The sequence below is a fragment of the Alligator mississippiensis genome, chromosome 10 (genome assembly GCF_030867095.1).
Source record: "Alligator mississippiensis isolate rAllMis1 chromosome 10, rAllMis1, whole genome shotgun sequence".
Classification (NCBI taxonomy): domain Eukaryota; kingdom Metazoa; phylum Chordata; order Crocodylia; family Alligatoridae; genus Alligator; species Alligator mississippiensis.
Genome location: NC_081833.1, coordinates 1,377,185 through 1,397,218, shown reverse-complemented (window position 1 = coordinate 1,397,218; position 20,034 = coordinate 1,377,185). Strand labels below are relative to the sequence as shown.

General features: G+C 63.9%; 3 protein-coding genes across 3 annotated transcripts; 2 read left to right on the top strand and 1 right to left on the bottom strand.

The window, feature by feature from the left end:
• Nucleotides 1-673: 673 nt before the first annotated feature.
• Nucleotides 674-2,493, bottom strand: CRYBB1 (crystallin beta B1). Its single transcript, XM_006261764.4, has 5 exons — nt 2,353-2,493; nt 1,992-2,110; nt 1,445-1,577; nt 1,105-1,247; nt 674-854 (listed from the first exon to the last, which is right to left on the bottom strand). The coding sequence occupies exons 1-5, from the start codon at nt 2,491-2,493 to the stop codon at nt 674-676; spliced, it is 717 nt and encodes a 238-aa protein (XP_006261826.3).
• Nucleotides 2,494-6,122: 3,629 nt separating this feature from the next.
• CRYBA4 (crystallin beta A4) lies at nt 6,123-8,530 on the top strand. Its single transcript, XM_059713329.1, has 4 exons — nt 6,123-7,161; nt 7,431-7,572; nt 7,980-8,122; nt 8,244-8,530. The coding sequence occupies exons 1-4, from the start codon at nt 6,968-6,970 to the stop codon at nt 8,389-8,391; spliced, it is 627 nt and encodes a 208-aa protein (XP_059569312.1). The 5' UTR covers nt 6,123-6,967; the 3' UTR covers nt 8,392-8,530.
• Nucleotides 8,531-10,268: 1,738 nt separating this feature from the next.
• On the top strand, nt 10,269-15,701 carry LOC109285493 (uncharacterized). Its single transcript, XM_019496718.2, has 2 exons — nt 10,269-11,645; nt 11,908-15,701. The coding sequence occupies exon 1, from the start codon at nt 10,472-10,474 to the stop codon at nt 11,408-11,410; it is 939 nt and encodes a 312-aa protein (XP_019352263.2). The 5' UTR covers nt 10,269-10,471; the 3' UTR covers nt 11,411-11,645; nt 11,908-15,701.
• Nucleotides 15,702-20,034: the final 4,333 nt, after the last annotated feature.

Sequence of the window (20,034 nt, the reverse complement as noted above, 5' to 3'; positions counted from 1 at the left end):
CTGGCACGCAGCCTCCTGCCTTACACCAGACCCTAGCCCTCGCTCCTGGCTGCTCCCCGGGTCTCCCCTCTTTCAGGCCGGTTTGGCGCTGGGGAAACACCAGCCCTGCAGGGATCCCCCGTGGGCCAGCCCCGTGGCTGCGGGCTGGGAGATTCAGCTGGGGGCTGGCCCCACCCAGCCCTGGGTGCTGGGGGCAACAGGGGAAGCCCTCATTGCCTGCCCCAGGGCTTTGGGATACCCCCCGGGGAGCTTTGATGATGCACCTTCTCGTGGTCCTGGTGCAGGAAGCGTGTGGCAGCTGCACGGCAGCAGGATGTGGGCAGACACCAGGCCCCCACCTGCAGGCAAGCTCCGCCAATAGCCCCCGTGCACCTGAGCCGCTGCACCCGCCGGACCGGGGAGCGACCCCCGAGACCTGCCCCGACGGCACCTCCGAACGAGGGGCGAAGGCAGCCCGACCCGGCGCACACCAGACGCGGGGGGCCACGGGGCTCTCGTGACTGTTTTTAATCTGCATCACAATGTAAAGGACATCCAGTGGGGGTGTGCACTGTACAAGGAAAGTGCCGGGGGTGCAGGGGAGCGCGCGGGAGCAAGGGGGGTGCTCCCCCAGGGGAGCGGGAATGTCAAGGTGCTACATGGCCCGGGGTGCGTCAGCTAGCGGCAAGCGTGCTCAGTTGGAGGGGGCCTCGGGGGTGTCGTAGGTGCCCTTCCGGTCCCAGTGCAGGTCCCTGATGCGGCGGATGGACTGGATCTGGGGCTGGAAGGCAGACCACTCGTTCCAGTGCCGGAAGTCCCCGCGCTCGAAGAGGTACTGGTAGCCCCTGTAGCCAGGGTACTGGTACCCGACCCAGCTGCAAGGGAGAGCAGAGAGAGCACGTGTCCAAGGCGCGGGGAGGGAATTGGGGCAGCGGGGCTGCAACCGGGAGCCCCGGATCAGCCTGGATGGGCCATGAGACCCAGCGCAGAGCAGGGGGCTACTGGGAATCCCCAACTTCTCTTCCCACCGGGGAGCCCGTGCATATCGCTCCGTCCCTGGGGACCCCCCAAGCCGGGTCGGGGCAGCAAGGCGAGCCGGGGGTCCGCGAGCCGCGCGGTGCTTACGTTCCACTGGACACCTTGACGCTGCCCACGCGGTCGCAGAAGCCGTGGGCCCACAGGCTGGGCACGTCGTCCTCCTGGATCTCCATCTTGTTGCCCTTGAAGTCGGCGGACTCGAACAGGGTGATTTTATGGTCCTCGGCCTCCTGCAGAAGGCAGCGGAGGGGGCAATGCACTCAGCGTGGGTGGGCCCAGCCAGTGTCGGGGTGGGGGGTCCCCCCAGCCTGGCAGGCAGCCACCAGGCTCTTCCCTGACCTGGCACGAGGACCCCCAGGCTGTGCCCAGAGCCCCCCGAGCCGCGACGGTCACGGCGCTGCTATCCTCCGCGCCCGGCGGCCCTTACCATCTTGATGGGGCGCATGGACATGAAGCAGTCGCTGCGGTAGCTGCTGGACCAGGTGTCCCAGCGAGGGTACTCGCCCTTCTCCAAGATGAACATCTCCCCGCGCAGATTGGCTTGTTCGAAGGCCACCCAGCTGCGGAGAGGGGAGGCCAGAGTGGATGGAGGCGGCTGGGACTCGGGGAGGGATCGCCGGGGGAGCCACGTTCTGCCACACCGCCGGGTTATGGCTATCCGGAGGCAGCCCGGACTGCACGGCCCCTGTCTGGCTGCCTTAGCAAGCCTGGGGTCTCCCCGCATCCGCAGAGAGCTCTGGAGACCGCTCCGGCCAGAGGATGCAGAGCCGCGGCAGCGAGGAAGCAGCCTGCGCAGGCCTCGGGACGGTTTGAGGCAAGGGGCCAAGCACGGAGCGTGGATGGGCCCCTGTGCTCTCCACAGGGGGATCTGGCCTGGCCTCCTGCGCTGCACCCCAGCCCGACCGGGGTCCAGACAGCTCTCCTCCCCTGGGTCCTGCCCGCGAGCCCCACAGCTGGACGCAGGTGCCACTCACGGTCCAGAGTTGATGATGACGCTGCGCACCCGGTCGAAGCCGCGCTCGCCCAGGTTCAGGCACTCGGCCGTGAACTCCATCTTCTTGCCCTGGAAGTTCTCTTGCTCGAAGACGACGATCTGCGGGGAGCGCCGGGTCGGCGTCAGCACACACAGGGCTGGACCTCTCTCCCTGCCTGCTTCCTTCTTGCCTGTGGTGCTGGAGGTGCCCATCCCAGTGCCCCCAGGCTCCTGCCCCTACCTCACACCCAGCTCCAGGTTTGCACAGGGCGGGCTCCGACCCCAGGACCGCGGGGCAGGACACTTCCAGCCACCCTGGCTGCAGGCTGGTCCACGACCCCTGCGCAGAGAAGCCTCCTTACCCTGAAGCCTTCCAGTGCAGAGTCTTCTCCTTTGCTGTTGGACACGGGGATGGGGTCTGCGACGGGCGCCGGGGCCGGCACCCCCTTGTCCTTGTCATCGACTGCCTGGCTGGGGGCAGCGGGTTTGGTGGTGTCGGACATGGCGGGGGTGGCTCCGGGCTGGCGAGTTGCGGAGCAGAGCAGGTTAGCAGGCCAGGGGCAATCCCAGAGGTCCCAGGCATCCTCCTGCCTGGGGCCCAGCATCCTCCTCCCAGTGCCCCTAGAGCCCAAACCCCCTCATCCCCAGACATCTCGAGCCCCGCAGTGCTGGTCCTGCCAGGCTAGTGGCCCCCGGAGCTGGATGGCGGATGTCAGATGTGCTTGGCATGTGCCCATGGGAAGCCCGTGCCCAATGATCCCAGAGCTGGCGTTTGCATTTCCACCCCTCCCCAGGGGCTGTCCCAGGTGACAGCGGAGACACCGTAGGTCCTGAGCCGTCCGGGTTGGGGATCCCGACCTGCCAGCCTCCACCCTGACGCCAGCTTGAGAGCTCCCCTGGGCACACAAGCGTCGCTCGGCTACAGGCTCCTTTCCCAGGAGCTACAAACCTCTGCACCCACAGGTTACCCCACTAGCTGGGGAGCCTGCAGCTCCTTTCCCCCCCTTGCCCCCTTCCATGGGTCACTGCAGCCTCATGGCAGCGGTGTCCTCGCCGCCCTGCCAGGCAGGGAGGCTGCGAGTGTGCGGAGAGGTGTGAGTGCATGCACGCATGCATGCATGCACGCATCCCTCCCGCTGGCTGAGAGCGTGGGCCTCGCGCTCCCGGTGCTCTGCCCCTGCCCCAAGCTGGGTCCCAGCCCTGCGCTCGGGGAGCTGCCTCCTCTTACCTGGGCAGCTGCTGCGTCGGGTGGAGGGAGCGGGCTTGTGTTTGGGGGTGCCGCGTGGGCCCCACTTTATAGCCTGGCAAGGCCGGGCCCCAGGCTGGCGCACAAAGGAAGTGCTAGCTCATCAGTGTCTGCCCCGAAGCTCCCAGTCATCACATCTCCCAATACGGGCAGTGAGCCGGAAGCCTGGCCCAGGGCCCCGGCACAGCTGCTGAGCCCAGCATTTCCATTGTGTGCCCCGGGCACAACGGAAAGGCCTGACAGAGACACTTTGCACCCAGCCCTGGAGGCCTGTTGCCCGGAGCGTGGACGCCCAGCCGGGTGCACGCCCAGCCCCCCGGCACCAATACCCCCCAAGGGCTCTCCTGACCCCGTGGCTGCTCCTCTAGGCACCCCCACGGAGCCGTGCAGTCCCATATCTCGTCTGCCCGTGCCGTGGAGCCTGGGTTAAATCCTGGCACAGCTGTGCAGAGGCTGGTGCAACAGTGAGACCCAAAGGGTTAAATCTTCTGGGGTGGGTGGATCCCACTCTCCCCATCACTTTCTATTCCCTAGCAATCAGATAGCTGGCTGCTAAACCATTACATCTATGCCACCGTAACCAAAAAGCCACGTGGTACCAGGTCAAACCCTCTAATCAAAGGCTCAGGACATCGTGTCAGTGCTCTTTCCTCAATGCACCTCACCTGTGCTGTCCTCCAGACAAGGCATCAACTCATGCTCCTTATCACTGATTGCATTACCCTCTTTAATTGCACATTAATCAAGTCCCCTATCAGTTGTTCCAGGATCCTCCCAAGATCCTACCAGTGGCCTGAGAGACAGACCGGGATCTTCAGTCCAGGCATCAACTTAACTCTTTTCAGACACTGCGACAGCGCTGACTTTCCTTCAGGGCTCTGCAACTTCTCTAGTATTTGTAGATGTGCTGAAAGTCAGTTGGTCCAGATTGCTCCTTGGCCAGCTCTTTTAAAACTCTTAGATGCACTCGTAGGTGGACCTGCTGATTTCAGCATGCCCTGTTGGAGCAGCTGCTGTTTCACTTCATCCTTAGCTATATCTGGAATAGAAAGTAGGATGCCAGCATATGATGTGACTACAACATCCGGCTCGCCCCCCGTCACATATATATATATATAAATATGGAGCGAACACTTCTGCTTTTTTCTGCATTTTTATTGACAGTTCTACCAGGTCCATCTCATATTGGACTCAATTGATTCCTAATGTCCTTCAAAATGTCTTTTTATTGTTTTTAACTTTACTGCCCATAGATTTTTCCTCACGTCCTTTTCCTTCCCTTATCAACGTCATGCCTTTCCCAGCTTTCCATTTACGTTTGTGGCTAACCACCCCCTTCACTTTTTCCATTTGTTTTATAGATATTTCTCTTTTTGCAGCTGCTTTTACTTCCCTGCTAAGCCAGCCCCATCTTTTAACCACTGCAGCCTTCTGTCTGAACGGGCAGGGGGGTTTGGCAGCAAATCAAATGTTCTCGAGCAGATCCCAATTAGGCTCTGATTTTTCTGTTGACATTTCTGTCTCTCGCTTGGTGCAGCTCATAATTGTTTTCAGCTTTGCTAAATTGGCCTCTTCAAGGCCCTGAGCGCACATGTTCCCGAGCTGGACTTTATCCTGTTTGCACATCCGTGTTATCAGGCCGGGATGGCTTGCACCCCAGCAACCGTGGACGTCCCCTTCCAAGATCAATTGCCCGTTATCTGCGCAGACGAGGTCTCATCCAGAACACCCCTGAGCTGGATGCGGCCCTGAACGAGGCGGGCAATGGTCATCTCTCTGTGTTAGAAATTCAGGGAGCTACTTGGGTGATGGCTTTGCGCGTGCGTCCGAGCCTGCCTGAGATCGGTGCTTGTATGCAGGCCCACAAAACAGCAGGGGGAAATCTGGAGATCTGGCTGTCTGCCTTCCCCAGTGTGCCCCAGAACAGTGCCAGACTCGTGCTAATCACTCTAATCCCCCCAAACGCCCCCCGTTGTCTGTGCCAGACGTGCAGCCGCCGAGCCGGGAGTTGTTGAGTCACGGCCGAGGGCACGGGTGGAGAGGAGCAGAGGTCTGGACACGCACCGTGCTGGCAGTGCTGCCCCTCCCAGCACCCAGTGCACGGTCCCACGGGGCTGGGACCTGCCTGCCGGTCTGTGGTCGAAGGGGTGATGGTGGTGGATAAGACAAGTCCAAGGCAGCTTTCACTAGGAAGCTCGTGGCTGCAGCAGGGGGGTGTCAGAGCAGGCTCCCCCCGAGTGTTCAGCCTGCCCCTGCTCCCTGCACCGCTGCATGCCCGAAGCCCCAGCTGTGATGCCAGGCTAGCAGCAATGCTGCCAGGGCATCTGGACACTGCCCAAGCAGAGGCTGCCTCCCAGCGTCACATGCAGGGATGGTCTTGTGAGCAGACACCTCATCCCGTGCAAACCGAATTGGAAAGCCAGGGACCTGGGGTGCAACCCCTGCCCCTGCTCCCCCCGGCTGTACCCGAGGCCATTGCATGCAGCCCTGGGCAAAGTGCTGGAGAGACGCATTCAGCTCCTAGCGCGCTGGCTCGGGGTGGCAGCTGGCACCAGCGGGGAGCACGGCGAGGCCTCGATGCTTGCGCATAGTGGCCTGGGGGAGATGCCGCCTTCAGGCAGGGCTGGGGGCACCTGCCCACCGGCCTCCCTGTGCATCGCTCCTCTATAGGGTGGCTTTTGTTCTCCACGGGCCTCCCTCCCCCTCCCGGCCCGTGTGCTGAGTTAGGGGTTTCGGTAATGCTCTCCCTGCTCATCTCTATCTGGAGGCTATATAAACCCTGTCGGCACGCTGCCTGGCCACGTTAGCGCCTCGCAAGTCCAGCTGCCGATCGCCAGGTAGGGCCCGGGGGCTGGCAGCGCGCTCGTGGCTCTCTGGGGACGCAAGAGCAATGGTTTGGGGCAGGGGCAGGGGCTTGGGGGAGCTGGAGCAGGCAGAGAAAGCACAGCGCTCCCGACCTGCATGCAGTCTGCTCCGGGCAGCCTCGGGGAGACCGGGGCCTGCGGGAATGTGCATGGGAAGCATCCTGTCCGTGCGGCTGGGCTCGAGAGGGATTAGCCGCCTGGCAGAGATGGGGCCTGCAGCCGGGTTTGTAGCTCTGGCCTCTCGGCCCCATTTGCAGTCCTCGGCTCTGCTGGCTGCCCCCCGCGACAGCCGCTCCCACCTGGGCAGAGGGCAGGGCAGTTCCTGGGGGTCCTGGCCTTGCAAGAGAGCATGCGGGTCCTTCGGAGCAGCGCCTGGCAAGGCTGGCACAGGGGCATTGATGGTGCCGCTCAAAGCAACGAGCAGCCCCAGCTGTGTGCAGCTGCACCAGGATTGTTCCTGGGGAGGCGGTTGCTGTCTGAATGGGATGGGGGGGTCTGAGGCAACTTTAGGAGCTCACTCAGGGCTCGCGTCTTCTCACAGTCCCGGGACCGAGCCGGAGGAGCCGCCATGAGCCAGCACTGCACCAAGTTCTCCGGTCTCTGGAAGGTGCGGTGCAGTGTGCTGGGCTGGGGATGAGGGTAGGGGGTGATGGTGCTGGGGGCCAGCGGATGCCCAGGCCCCTCCAAGCCCCTCCTGCACTGCCAGGGGTAACGCTGCATGGGACCACCCCCCAGGGAGCTCCGGCCAGGCCGGCGGGGATGCAGGGCAAGGGCTTGCGGGGACAGGACGCAATACCCCTCTCCCTGCTGGCATGCAGCCGGGGCAGGAGGCTGCACTGCAAGCACTGAGCATCCGGAGGGGAGGAGATGCCTTTTCCTGGGTGGGCATCACGGGGCAAGAGCTGGAGCCCCGCGAGCCCCCGACCCCGCTCTGCTCCCCAGATCGTGGTGTGGGACGAGAAGAACTTCCAGGGCCGGCGCCACGAGTTCACCTCCGAGTGCTACAACATCACGGAGCTCAGCTTCGACACCGTGCGCTCCTTCAAGATCGAGAGCGGCGCGTGAGTCCCGCACGGGGCCCTACCCCTCTGCCCCCTGCCTGGGGCAGCTGCCATGCTCCCCACAGCCCTGCCTGGGTGCTGTCGGGGGGCTGGATGCATCCCCCGACCCGGGAGCTGTCCTGCAAGATGCTACCCCGGTGCCCGCAGCAGCTCTGCCCTTGGCTATGGGGTGAGCCAAGGGCATGGACCCGGGAGGTGTCTGCTGCAGGCGCAGGGCTGTTGCATCTGGGAGCAGGCTGGGCACTGACCCCAGCCGGCTCTCCCCGCAGGTGGGTGGGCTTCGAGCACGGGGGCTTCCAGGGCCAGCAGTTCGTGCTGGAGCGTGGCGAGTACCCCAGCTGGGAGGCCTGGAGCGGCAGCAACGCCTACCACGTGGAGCGCATGAACTCCTTCCGGCCCATCGCCTGCGCTGTGAGTGCCCGCCCGGCCCCCCCGGCTTTCGGGGGAACCCACTCTCATTCCCTGCAGGGTCCCGTTGCGGAGAGGGGCTCTTCGCTCCATTTCCCCTTCACGTGACCAGCCCAGGCTCAGGCTTGCCCCCTCTCCCTTCCTGGAGAGGCCAGGCGGTATTTGCTGGCACCCATTTTACTCCAATGACTACCGCACACGCCGGCAAAAGACGGGCTGTGCTAAAGGTGCAGGCATTAACCACGCATTAACCACATCTAAAGGAGCAAATGGGCACTCGCGCGGCACGGCCAGCTTGGGGGCCCTCAATTGAGCTGTCTCAGGGGTGCTCGGTGGCCCCCCGTCCGCAGGCTGGGGGAGCGGGGCAGGGCGGCAGTGCTGAGTTCACGCGGGCCCCGTGCTCCCCGCAGAACCACCGGGACAGCAAGATCACGATCTACGAGCGGGAGAACTTCCTGGGCAGGAAAGGGGACCTGAGCGACGACTACCCCTCGCTGCCGGCCATGGGCTGGAACAGCAAAGAGGTGGGATCCTTCCGCGTCCACTCCGGCGCGTGAGTACCTGCCCCGCGGGGTCCTGGCCCGGGGCAAGCTGGGGCAGGAGGGACCCACGACCTGCTCCCGGGGGTCTCTGCGGGGAGGGGAGGTGACGGCTCCCCTGTGCTTGCTCCCCAGCTGGGTCTGCTTCCAGTACCCCGGCTACCGGGGCTTCCAGTACATCCTGGAGTGCGACTGCCACGGCGGGGACTACAAGCACTTCTGGGAGCTGGGCTCCCATGCGCAGACCTGCCAGGTGCAGTCCATTCGGCGGATCCAGCAGTGAGCGCCGACAACGCGGCCTCCGCTTTTTCTACCTCCTCTTCCCCGGCCCCCCACGCCGTGTGGGGGCCCGTGGGCTTGGGACCTGCCTGCCCCCCGCGGCTGTGCTCGGAGCAAAGCTCAATAAAGGTGCATTGGCTTCATCCAGCAAGGGGCTGTGTGCTTCACCCAGGGGTGCCGGCATCAGGTGGGGCAGGCGGGAGGTCTCGGCTGGGTCCCATAGGGAATGGGTGTCCTTGCAGGTCTGGCTCTGGGGTGGTCTCGACCAGGCAGCCAGCAAGAGTGCCAATCACCCTATGCAGCCTTTGCATTGCAGCTCCCGCCGGGATGGGCTGCGACGGGCTCTGTGCAATGGGCTCCATGCAGGAAAGAGATCTGGGTGTCGTTGCCACATGGCTAAAAACATCAGCCCTGTGCTCGCTGCCTTCAGGAAGGCAAATGCAGCCTGAGGGTGATTGAGGAGGGAGCTGTGAATGCAACGGAAAGTGTCACAATACCTCTTAATAAATCCAGGAAGCATCGGTCCCTTGAACACGGTGCCCGGGTTTGGTCAACAAGGAGGTGGAAGAATTAGAGAAGGGTAATGAGGATGATGAGCGGCCTGGAGGGGTTTCCCTAGGAGCAGACTCAAAAGGCCAGGCCTGCTCCGCTTTGGAAAGAGGCGCTTGAGGGTGGACAGGAGAAGGGTTTCCAAACTACTACGTGGTGAAAAGTGGGGTTTATAGTGGGATTCGTTGTCCCCCGATCAGGAGGAGGGGTCACAGCATGAAACTAGGAGGCCATCGGTTTAAAACGAACACAAAGATGTTCGTTTTCACCCAGTGTCAAGCTCGTGGCCGCCAGACTTGGTGGAAGCAGAGTCCAGCCAGACTCACCCAGGGACTGGACACAGGCTTGGGGGAAAGGGGCATCCATCGCTGTTCAGCAGGGGGCGAGGGGCACGGCCTCTGAATCAGACCCTCCTTAGATCTTCGATGCTGGAGGTTGCAAGGGGGAGAGGAACGGGGGAAAACCCTGGGCAGACCTGGTCATGCTCCCTTTCAGCCCCGGCTCTCTGCCCCCGTGTGACACCGGGCAACACGGACCCCGGTGTGACCCCATGTATGGGACCTTGCTGTTCTTATGGGACCTGCAGCCAGGCCAGGACCCAAGCCCAGCAAGTGCAGACGGGACCCGTCCAGGGAGACGCAGCCCTTCTGAGCCCAAAGGAGGGGATCCCTGGTACTTGGGACACGTGCTGGCTGCATTTCCAGCCCCCCGAATAGCTGGGCCATGCTGCGTCTCCACCACGCCTTCCTCTGCAAGGTTGGGGGCATCAGAATAGCACCTTTGTGCGGGCTTGGGTGAGGGCAGCATGGATGGGACCAGGCTGCACCTGCCTCTCTGGACGCTGGCGTGTTGAGTGTCCGCAGCTGTGCGGAGGAGGATGCTGCGTGGCTACGGGGCAACCTCCCTGGAGCCCGGAGGGCTGCTGCGCTGGGCTGGGCCGGTCCCTGGCCCAGTCTGCGTGCATTGCCAGCACGCCAGAGCCAGCCCCAGCCACTGTGGCAGGTGCACGGAGCTGTGCTCACCCGAGCTGCCTTTGCTCGCCGGGCTGGCTGCAGGAGCAGAAGCAGGGCTTGGCTGACGGCTCCCCCCTGCTTGTCTCTGCACCCCAAGGTGCTGCCTGCAGGGCCCTGCCAGCCCCCATGCACAGCCAGGGTGCAGGGTGCAGTCCTCCTGGACCCCCTGCCCACCCCCGGAGGCCAGGCTGGGGCAGGGGGTGGCAGCCCAGATGGCTGGGGCAGGCGGCAGCTGTCCCTGGCTCGGCGCAGATGCTCCCACCTGCTCCCCCCAGGCTGGGGGAAGGCAGGGGAGGGATGACAGGGAGCCGCAGCAGCCGGGCGGAGCCTGTGCACGGGGCGCACAAAGCCGCTCGCCAGCCTGGCCTGCTCCGCTTTCCCACACTGCTGTAGCCAGGTAAGGCTGGGCTCGGGTGCTGGGGAGCCGCAGGGCCAGCAGGCCCCAGAGATGCCCCTGCGACAGGGGATGGAGCATCCTCCTGCGGTCCCCAGGTGCATGGGGCTGGACGCTGGGATGGGTGGATGCACGCATGCAGCGAGGCTGCCTCCTGCCTCTGCTCCCAGCTCCTTTGTCTCTGCATCCAGGGGGGAGGAGGAGGGGGAGGAGGGCCACTTCTCCAGCAGCTGCAGACACAGGGGCTGGGGAAGAAAGGCAAGGCTGAGGGATGGAGAAAAGATGTCCCCCAGCCCTTGGCTCCGGCTGCCCCTGCAGGCCGCTACGCCGTGCCCCCGGCGCCTGCACCGTGCCCTCCTAACACACCCAGCCCCCCAAGACCCTGTGCACCCTGGCCCCTCTCCTTAGCGATGCTGCAGCAGGCCCAGCTCCTGCTCCAGCCCCAGCCCCAGCCCGGGGTGCTCTGCAGATGGGCTGCGGGTCCGGGGAGAGCAGGCTTCAAGCAAGGTGCAGGGGTCTGGAGCTGGGTGGAGAGCCCATCACGGCTGCAGAGTGCATCTGTGCATTGGGCTCAGGTCGTGCTGGCACCCAGCGTCCACCACCCTGGGGTCCATCGGGTTGCAAAGGGTGCAAGAAGGCAGGATGGAGGGTCCTTGGGGCGGACGGGGTGCTTGGGAGTGTGGCCCCTCCGGCCCTCCAGAGCCAGCACGGAGAGGGGATGCACGGAGGCAGGGAGGGGCCGCGTGGCAGGCCGTCAGCCCCCGGGGACATCTCCGGATCCTTTGTCTCCTGCCAGAAAGCAGCAGCTGGGCGGCGTCCCCCATTTTGTAGCCCGTACATCCGCCTTGCAGCCAGCACAGCTGCACCGCCATCGGCCAGGCGTGCCGCTGCCCCACCCCGCTCTCCCTCCCTCGCACATGCATGCACACATGCGTGTATGCACGCGAGGGCGCGCATCCAAAACATCGACTTCCTTGGCCAGCCTCACGCTGCTCATGAGAAATGCCTGTGCACGTGCTCTCTGTGCCCCTACAAGACAGCCCAGGGCTGGGCTAAGCGGGGTTTGACGGTGTTTGGCCGGGCAAGGCTCAGGACACGGGCAGGGTGCCGCGTGGGGAGGCTCTGGCAGGGGCTGGGCGCTGGCACACCGTCCGGTGCCGGAGGAAGGAGTGGTGTGCTGTTCTCTCTTGCTGTGTTGGTTGCTTTCTTTTGCAGCTGCTAATGACTGACCTGAGGTCTGTTCACACGCAGTCCCCGTGCGGAGCAGGGCAGGATGGGGGTCACCGGTGCTCGTGGGCCCAGGTAGGAGCTGCAGGAGGGGTGCGGGGGCCCTGGGGAGGCCTGGGCACTGCTCATGCATTGCCATGGACTGGGTGAGCCCCTCGGTCCGTGTTGCCCCATCTCCTGCATCACACGGGGCTGGAAGGGAGCGAGCTGGGTCTGAGCAGGGTGCATCTCCCTCCCGTGCAGCCTCCGGCATTTGGGGTTTAGGAAGTGACTGTCTCGGGGCACAGCTGGGCGCTGGGCAGGGGAGCTCTGACGCCTCCCGCCCGCCTCTTTGCAGGGCTGCCGTCGGCGTGGGGGAGCCCCGGTGCTGAGCCAGGACACACCGAGCGGAGGCAGCGCCGCGGGAGCAGAGGAAAGCCAGCGCCGGCCTCTGCTCTCCACCCCGACCCCGGAGCCGGGCAGCTGGCAGAGAGGAGCCCACCCAGGAAGGCACGCGGCTCCTGGATGCCCTGGCACATCCGTGCTGGAGCCGGGGGCCGCCCCAAGTGCACGGCCAGGGACTCCCGTACTAGGGCCGTGGCGGTGAGCGGAGGGAGGATGCCGGTGCCCTCCCTTTGCATGGAGCTGGGATTGTGTGGGGTCAGTGAACTGGGGAAACCGTGGGGTGCCACAGCTGCTGCTGCCTGCCTGGTGCCGCTACCCGATCCCCCTCCATGCTGCAGCCGTTGCGGGTGGGTGCAATGCTGGGCTGCACAAGAGGGGACCTGTCACCCATGCGCTAGCCCCTCCTGGCTCCCCCACGGCGGGCCAGCGTGCCGGGGACAGGGCTGCAGGGAGCTGTGGGTAGGTGCATTGATGGAGGCTCCTCCAAGAAGCACCAAGCCACCGAGCTGGGCAGCAGGCAGCTGCCAACCACCCCAAGGAGCCGTGCTCTGATGTCCGGTGCCTGGGGCAAGGTGCGGGGATGCTCCCCCACCTCAGTGCCAGGGTGCAGACAGCCCCAGCCTGCTGCGGTCTACGCCACGTCCTGGCTCAGGCGTGGTGCTGCGACCCACGGCCACATCCCGGGTGCAGAGGCTGCGTTGCAGGGGGCAGCTCCATGTTCACGGCTAGGAGAGCCCCGCTGGCATCGGACACGGTAGCACCTGCAGCAAATGCAGTCAAACCCCACAGCGTGGCACTGAGCAGAGGTTTCCCCCGGACCCACGACGGGACAGCCCGATTGCCCCCAGTCCCTTTGGAGGAGGTGCATGCCGTGTGCCTGCTCCTCACCTACCCCGGGGTAAGGGGCACGCGGTGCCTCCCCCTGCCCAGCTGCACAGCCCCGATGTGCCCTGCTCCTCCCTGCCCGGGCCTCGGGCTCTGCAAGGCGGGGGAGCTGGGTGGGATCCAGGAGCCCGTCCAGGCCTGGGCAGTGCGGGGGCTTGGCGTGCTGCATACGGCTTCCCCAGCCTGGACCGGCATCTTCTCCAGCAGCAGGAGAGCACCGGGGCCTGCGGTGCATGCGTGTCCCATTATTAACCCACTAACCCGGCATCTCCCCCACCGAGATGCTGCCCCTGCCGCTGGGATCCAGGCGCTCGCGGGCGAACTAACCGACTAACCGGCTCTAACGCATGCCCTACTAACCCGTCACGCTTCCCCTCCTACTAACCGGGGACCGCGCACGTGGCCTTTAAAGGGGAACAGAAAAGCTTGGGTAAGTACACTGGCCAGGGAGCCCCGGAGCTGCCCCGTCGCCCACAGAATCGCCGTGCGGGGCACCAGGCCCTGCCGCGGGAAGAGCCAAGGTCTGGGCGAGCTGCAGCCTGGGGGTGTCCCGGGCAAGCGGGCACCCGTGGGCGATTCTGTGGCCGAGCGCGGCGTCGGAGGCGCAGAAGCTTTTCAGTTCCTTTTTAAGCCCCTGGCCCTCTCTGCTGCTACTAACACGCCTCTCCCTGGAGCTCAGCGGACTAACCTGTGCCGCTTTTCTCTCCGTTTCTCTTCCAGCGCGCGCTCGCTGTGCCCTGCTTCTCTCTACTAACCGCCTGCGCTAACCTCTCCGGCCGTGCTCCTTTTGCTACTAACCAACCGCTCTTCTTTGCACCTCGACTTCCCGACGCCACTCCCCGTGACCGGTGAACCGTCCCAAACAGCCTGCCCGGCTTGGTTCTCAGTGCCCTGGAGAAGCTCAGGGTTTTTAAGCGTGAGGCCGTCGGGCTCGTGCTTTTAAATCAAGTTAATAAGGGAAGGACAAGAAAGGATTCACCTGTCATTGGGAGCGGGTCCCCTTCCCGAGGGCACGCCGCGCTGCTGGTCTCTCCGCAGCTGGTCCCTGTGGCCGCGATGCATGTGGAAGGACTGCACGTGCCAGCAGGAGAGGACTAACCCTTTGTGGGGGGCTTGCGGTGCTGGGGGACGTAGCGGTTGTTTAATGCCGTCGTGATGCTACTAACATCGGGCCTCGCTGAGGTCCTGCGATGGGGGTCACTAGGTTGCAGCCAAGACGCAGGGCTGAGCCCGGGTGCATCCGTGCACCCACAACAGCAGCAGGCACGGGGGGAGCGTGGAGCTGGGGTTGGGGCAGGAGGCACAAAGCGGGTAGCCTGGCCTCCCTCTCGCCCTCCGCGGGACCCGACTAACTGTTTCCCATTCCTTGCAGCCGGCCGCAGCGCGGGATGGAGCCTCGCCCGGCACTAACCTGCCTTGCCTTCCCTTTGCAGCTCGGGGCCAGGCCCGCGTGGCACCAATGGCCGGCGCTTGGCCCCTGCTCCTGCCAGTGGCTGGGGATGGGCACTGGTGTTTCATGGGCGTCTCTGCTGACCGGGCTGCAGTAGCTGGGGAAAGGCCCCGGGGAGCTGAGTGGGGCTTGGCAGGGATGGAGACTCCCAGGGTCCCTTGGTAAGGGGAGACCAGGCCCCCGAGCTCCCACCTGCCTTGCCCCTTCAGGTGCCGTGGGCAGGCCGTCCTGGGGCTAGGGCACACATGCGTGCACACGTGTGTTCTCCACTGGGGCGATGTCATGGCAAGCCCAGCTCGGTCTGCAGCAGGATCAGGGCCGGGGAGCGTGGGCGGCGCTTTGCACTTGCATTCGGGCACGGGGCCAGAAAGGTCCCCCGGATACTCGTAGGCTCAGGAGAGAAGGGCCCTGGCGGTGCTCCCTCACCCTCCGTGTCCCACGGGGAGTCGGTGTCCTGAGCTCGAGGCCCCCGGGACAGCACAGGGCTGGTTGCGCCCACGTGCAAGGCCTGCAGGTGTGTGTGTGCATGATGGTCTGTGTGCACATGGGATGTCTCTGGGCATGTGTGTGCGTGATGGCTGTGGGCATGTGTGCGCTCAGTGGCTGCGTGTGCACATGTGCGTGTGCCTACACGATGGCTCTGGGCATGCCTTTGTGTGATGGCTTGTGTAACATGGCGTGGCATGCATGAGTGACAGCTCTGTTCGTGTGTGCACGTGTGTGTTGGCTCTGTGTGCACGCATACACATGACTGTGGATGCGCCTGCGTGTGGTGGTTCTGTGTCTGCCTGCGTACATGTGTGTGATGGTGCCCTCTATGTGCACATCGGCTCTGTGCATGTGTGCGCATGTGATGGCATCCTGTGTGCACGCAGGTGTGTGACGGTTCTCTGTGTGCGTGTGCAGTGGTGTCATGTATGCTTGCACAGGGGTGGCAGTCCTGTGTGAGCCGGCACACATGTGTGTACATGAGAAACACCCCCATGCGCTTGTGCCTGCGTGAGTGTGTGCATTGATTTCATGTGCACATGTATGCATCTGTGGGCTCCACGTGGATATGCCCGTGCATGTGTGTGATGGCTCTGTGCGTGCATGTGTGTCAGCTCTGCACACTCGTGGCAGCCGTAGCTCTCCTGGTCCATGCTGCAGAGCTGGGCCCTGGTGCTGGAGCCTTGGCCCCTCTGTGGGCGCAGCCCCCCCACCCTCCACGCAGGAGCCCAGCTGGGGTGGGAGGCCAGGGAGGGAGGGGTGGTGCTGGGGTGTCCAACGGGGCAGGGCTGGCGTGCTCCCAGCATCAGGCCCCCGGCGTGGTGGCAGCCGGCCGGGCAGGAGCGCGCCGGTCTGCCCACGTCGGCGCTGCGAACACGATCGCGCTGTACGGTCCGCTCTCAACATGCCAGTCTGCCAATGCCCGCACTGCCTCGTGTCTTTGGGGTGCGCCGCGGAGGGAGGGGGTTGTGTGCGGTGCCCCCCAGGCAAGCCATGCCTGGTGCGGTGCATGCCCAGCACTGACTCTCCCCTGCAGCAGACACCTCCTGCTCGGGGCTAGGGAGAGAGCAAGGTATTCCCCCCCAGGGCAGCTGTAGCCCAGGCCTCTGGGCCGGGAGGGCTTGAGTCAAGCCACATGCCAACGAAGCGCACGGCCCCCACCACGCTTGCAGAAGGGGCTCTGGGGATGTCAGAGGGCTGGGAGCTGATGAGGGCAAAGGGAGGCAGAGGGCGGGCTGGGGACCGGGTCTCTCCAGCCTGCAGCCAGGGCACGGAGGAGCAGAACATCGCGGGAGGACACACGGGCCCGGGGAGGTGAGAGGGGGCCATGCCCCCGGAGCCAGCAGGAAGAGCCGCCTGCATTGCAGCGACGGAAAGCCACAGCCCAAAGCAGGCCCTGCCCAAGATCTCAATGCCACCAGCATGGGCAATCAGCCTGGAGCACCATGCGAGCCTGGCCTGGATCCACAGCCCCCAGCCCCTGCTCTTTACCCCCCTTGCAGCGTGCAGCAGCTGGGGACCCTTCCTGCTCCAGCTGATGCATGCAGCGAGCACACCCCGGGGTGCAGGTTCACCGCAGCCCCTTGCAGCCCGGGGGTTTGGTCATGCCGACCCCCACGACCCCCCCCAGCATGCAAGGGAGGCACTCACATAGCTCGGGCTGGCCCCAGGCAGGAGACTCGGGGAGGTGGGTGCCTGGGGGATGCCTCCTCCATGGAAGTAGCTGTTGAGCCGGAGCAACCGAGCGCTTGCTGAGGCTTGTCTCCAGCCCACAGGTGAAGGTTATTGTCAGTGGGTCTCGTGCACGCCTGTCGAACACAGGCATCACACAGCGGCGCCGCTCCACATCACACACCATCAGACTGGCGACGTGGGCGTGCAAGCTCTGCTGCAGCTGCCTCTACGTGCATGCCTTTAGCAAAGCCTTTCCCCGGCCCCCCTGAGATGGTTGGGACCCCCTTCCTCTGCCAGGATCCAGGCTTCTCCCGTGACACCCTGCGTGGCTCACTACCTCCGGCGCATCCCCGGTGGGTCCTGACCGAGACCTGCGCCGGCTTCGGCATTGCTGGGTTTGCAGAATCAACGGCTTCAATATAAGCTCTGTGCATCCATGCCAGGCCTGGGGTCTTAGAGGACACAGAGCCCGGGGTCTCCTCACTGCCCAGCCTGGACGAGCCCTCCTGGGGGTGCCAGGTCATGGGGCAGCACCCAGGCCCCGTGGTGAGCAGCTGGAGGAGGGTGGTTTTGGTAACCCATTTGAGCTGGGTTAATACCCCCACAGCACCCATGCACCCAGGTGCAAGGTGCTGTGCACATGCAGGTCCCTGCCCTGCAGAGCTGGCAGCCCGGGCAGGGCAGAGGCGAGAGCAGGCGGCTGGAGGCAAACAGGACCACGGAGGGCAGCGCTCTTCGCCCATCCCAGCCTCGCTGCCCTTGCGGCTTTGCAAGGCCGGGGGGTGTGAGGGAAGGGGGTGGCTATGGAGGGCCCTGCCAGGCATGGGGGCAGCGGGGAGGTGGCACGAAGCAGCTTGCCTGCAGAGCTAGCAAGCGGGCGATGGCGTGTGGCTTATCCTGGGTAGCCCTGCCCGGGGGAGGCATCTGCCCAGGCTCAGGGCTGTGCAGTGCCCATGCTGGAGCAATGGCATGCTGGCCCGGTGTCGGGCGGCGGAGGTGGCAGCAGATGGTGCTGTTGCCCTAGGAAAGCCGTGCTCAGGGAAAGCCGAGCCCCAGCTCCCGGCAGCCATCGCCAGCCGGCGCTCCAGGCCTCTGCCTTTGCAAGCCCATCCGGCTCCTGGAGCCCGGTCCCTGCTGGCATCGTTTGCCCCATGCCAGTGGCACGTCCACCTGTCACAGCACGGTCCTCCGAAATGTGCTCCGTGCTGGAGCCCCTGCTCCAGCCCGGCCGAAGGGGACAGAGCAGGGAGCTGCTCCAGGGGCTCCACCATGGAGCCAGCGTCAGTGCCGGGAAGAGCCAGGTTGCGTTCGGGATACCCAGAGCATGACGCTGAATCCCGGCCTAGCCCTGGGAGAAAGGCGCTAGGAGCACGAGGGAAGTCTCCTGCCAGCCCCCTCGGTGAGGGGTGAGCGTGGCCAGCTCGGCACGGGGTCTGTCCCTGCAGCGGGGGCAAGAGCAAGCCCTGGCTTTGCAGGGAACTTCCCCATTCAGACACTGCTCTTGCTGGGCAGCTTCCAGCACAGCCGTGGGTGGGCTTATTGACCGCTATTTCTTGGCATTTTCCCCCCCCTTTCTATTTCTTTGTAGGGGGCAGCTTCTGCACAGGCGTCCAAACAGCCCTGACATCCATTCGCAAACACTTTTAAGGAGGAACAAAACATTTGCTCTGCAAACTGGAACCCTAAGGCCGTCTCTTCTCTCTTTTTCGGGCCGGCTTGCTAGGGCACCCGAACAGCCTCACCTGGGCAGGAACGCCCGGCCGTAACTATACACTTGTGACACGAGCGTTGCAGCGTTTCTAGTCCCCAAATCTGGGATGTGCGGATGCATGAGATGTCCCTTTCCTCCCTTCCTCCAGTGTGCAACCGGGCACCCCACCCCTGGGTGCTGGGGATAGGGGGGTGGCTGTATGAGCACCTGAACAATGCAAACCCTATGATATTTTAAGGAGATCCTCTGCACCCAGGTCCTGTTGCAGTAGCGCCAGGCAGTGCCATTGCCGGGAAATCGGGGGGAAGCCGTCTGCCTCCATGGAGGAGGACCCAGCCCGTTGGCCTTGAACAGCCCTTCCAGCCTCAGCCCCCATCACCCCAGCTCCCCTGTGTCTCCAGCACTACCGAGGCACCCCGTCTGCCCGGGGATTGGTGCTGCTCCCGTCAGCTTCCAGCTGCCCCAGCCCAGCCCGGCCACGGAGAAAGGTTCCCGGTCCACGGGTGAGCAACTCGGCCTTTTCCCAGGGGCCAGAAGCACTGGCACGCATCCCGGTGAGGACTGGGGCTGCATGGAGAGCGTGCTAGATTTGGGACCGCTTGGTTATTGGAAGGCTGTAAGCTAGGGCGTATAGCAACCTGGCTGCTATCTCATGGGAGACTCCCAGGCAACTCGGAAAGCAGTTAAAAACCCATTTCCCAACTCCCCTGTGTCTGAAGCCACCTCCCTTTCTTCCTCCACCTTTGTTCAATAAGACGGTGGCTGCAGCTGGGTCGGGCACGAGAAGCAACGCTCGATCCTGGAAGAAAGGCCGCGGTGGTGCCGGCGCAGCGCAGGAGTGTTGATTTACTCACGGCCGCCTCCTTCCTGCAGCCCCATGCAAAATCCTCCACTCCCCGCGCCACGCTGCTTTATTGAGGACCAGCCGCCGGCTCGTGCAGCTGGTAATCAATGCCTGCTGGTTATGAACTAGTTAGGAGCCCCTTTGGACACAAAGCCAATTCCCATCAGCGTAGGAAATAGCTTGGCGGCTGGCTTTTCTGGGCTCCCCGTGGCACGAGGGAGGCTGGTTGCGACACGGGTGATGTGGGACCCCCGGACGGTCAGGAGAAGCCCACACGGGTCTACACACAGGGCTCGCATCCTCCCAGGCAGCTTCATCCCGTGGCCGCGGAGACGGCTCAAAGCCCACGAGCGATGCTGAGGGCGATGCCCCCGGTCCCGTCCCAGCTTCACCCACCAGCGCCTGGACTTTCCGCCAAGTTCTGCCCCCGGTCCAGCGCCGCGCTCTCATTAATACGTGGCATTGTAAGGCGATCCATAATTAGATGCTAACTGAGTTTTCTCTAAGATTGGGTGAGAGAAGGTCACGAAGGTAGGACTGGAGTCAGCTTATTGTTATTATCAATCAATAACCTATTTATTTTCCAACATTCCTATTAACCTCTGCGAGCCAATCGCCGTTTCAATTTGAAAAGGCTGCGCGGGCGGCTTTGCTGACTGGACAACTCTGATTGAAAATGTAACGGTGACCCGACCCCAAAGGCAGAATCCAATTAAAATCATTTTCATTTGTAGATTAATATTTTTTAACATGTTCTACATTCCCTGCTTCAGCATTTCACACGGGCACCGCTGCCTCATTACATGAGCCGCGTGGATCAGGAATGTCATAAGGAAATAATTAGAATTAATTAGACGTTCAGACAATGGGATCGTCCTCTTTGTGGGGAATGAGGTGTTTCTTCCAGGCTTGGAGAGTGCTGGCCCGGCGGGGTCACGGCGCTGCCCTTACCCTTCCAGGCAGCGGGCTGGCCAGGCTGGCGGCAGGCGGTGTGTCTGGGCGCTGCAGCCACCAAATGGGGAGACAG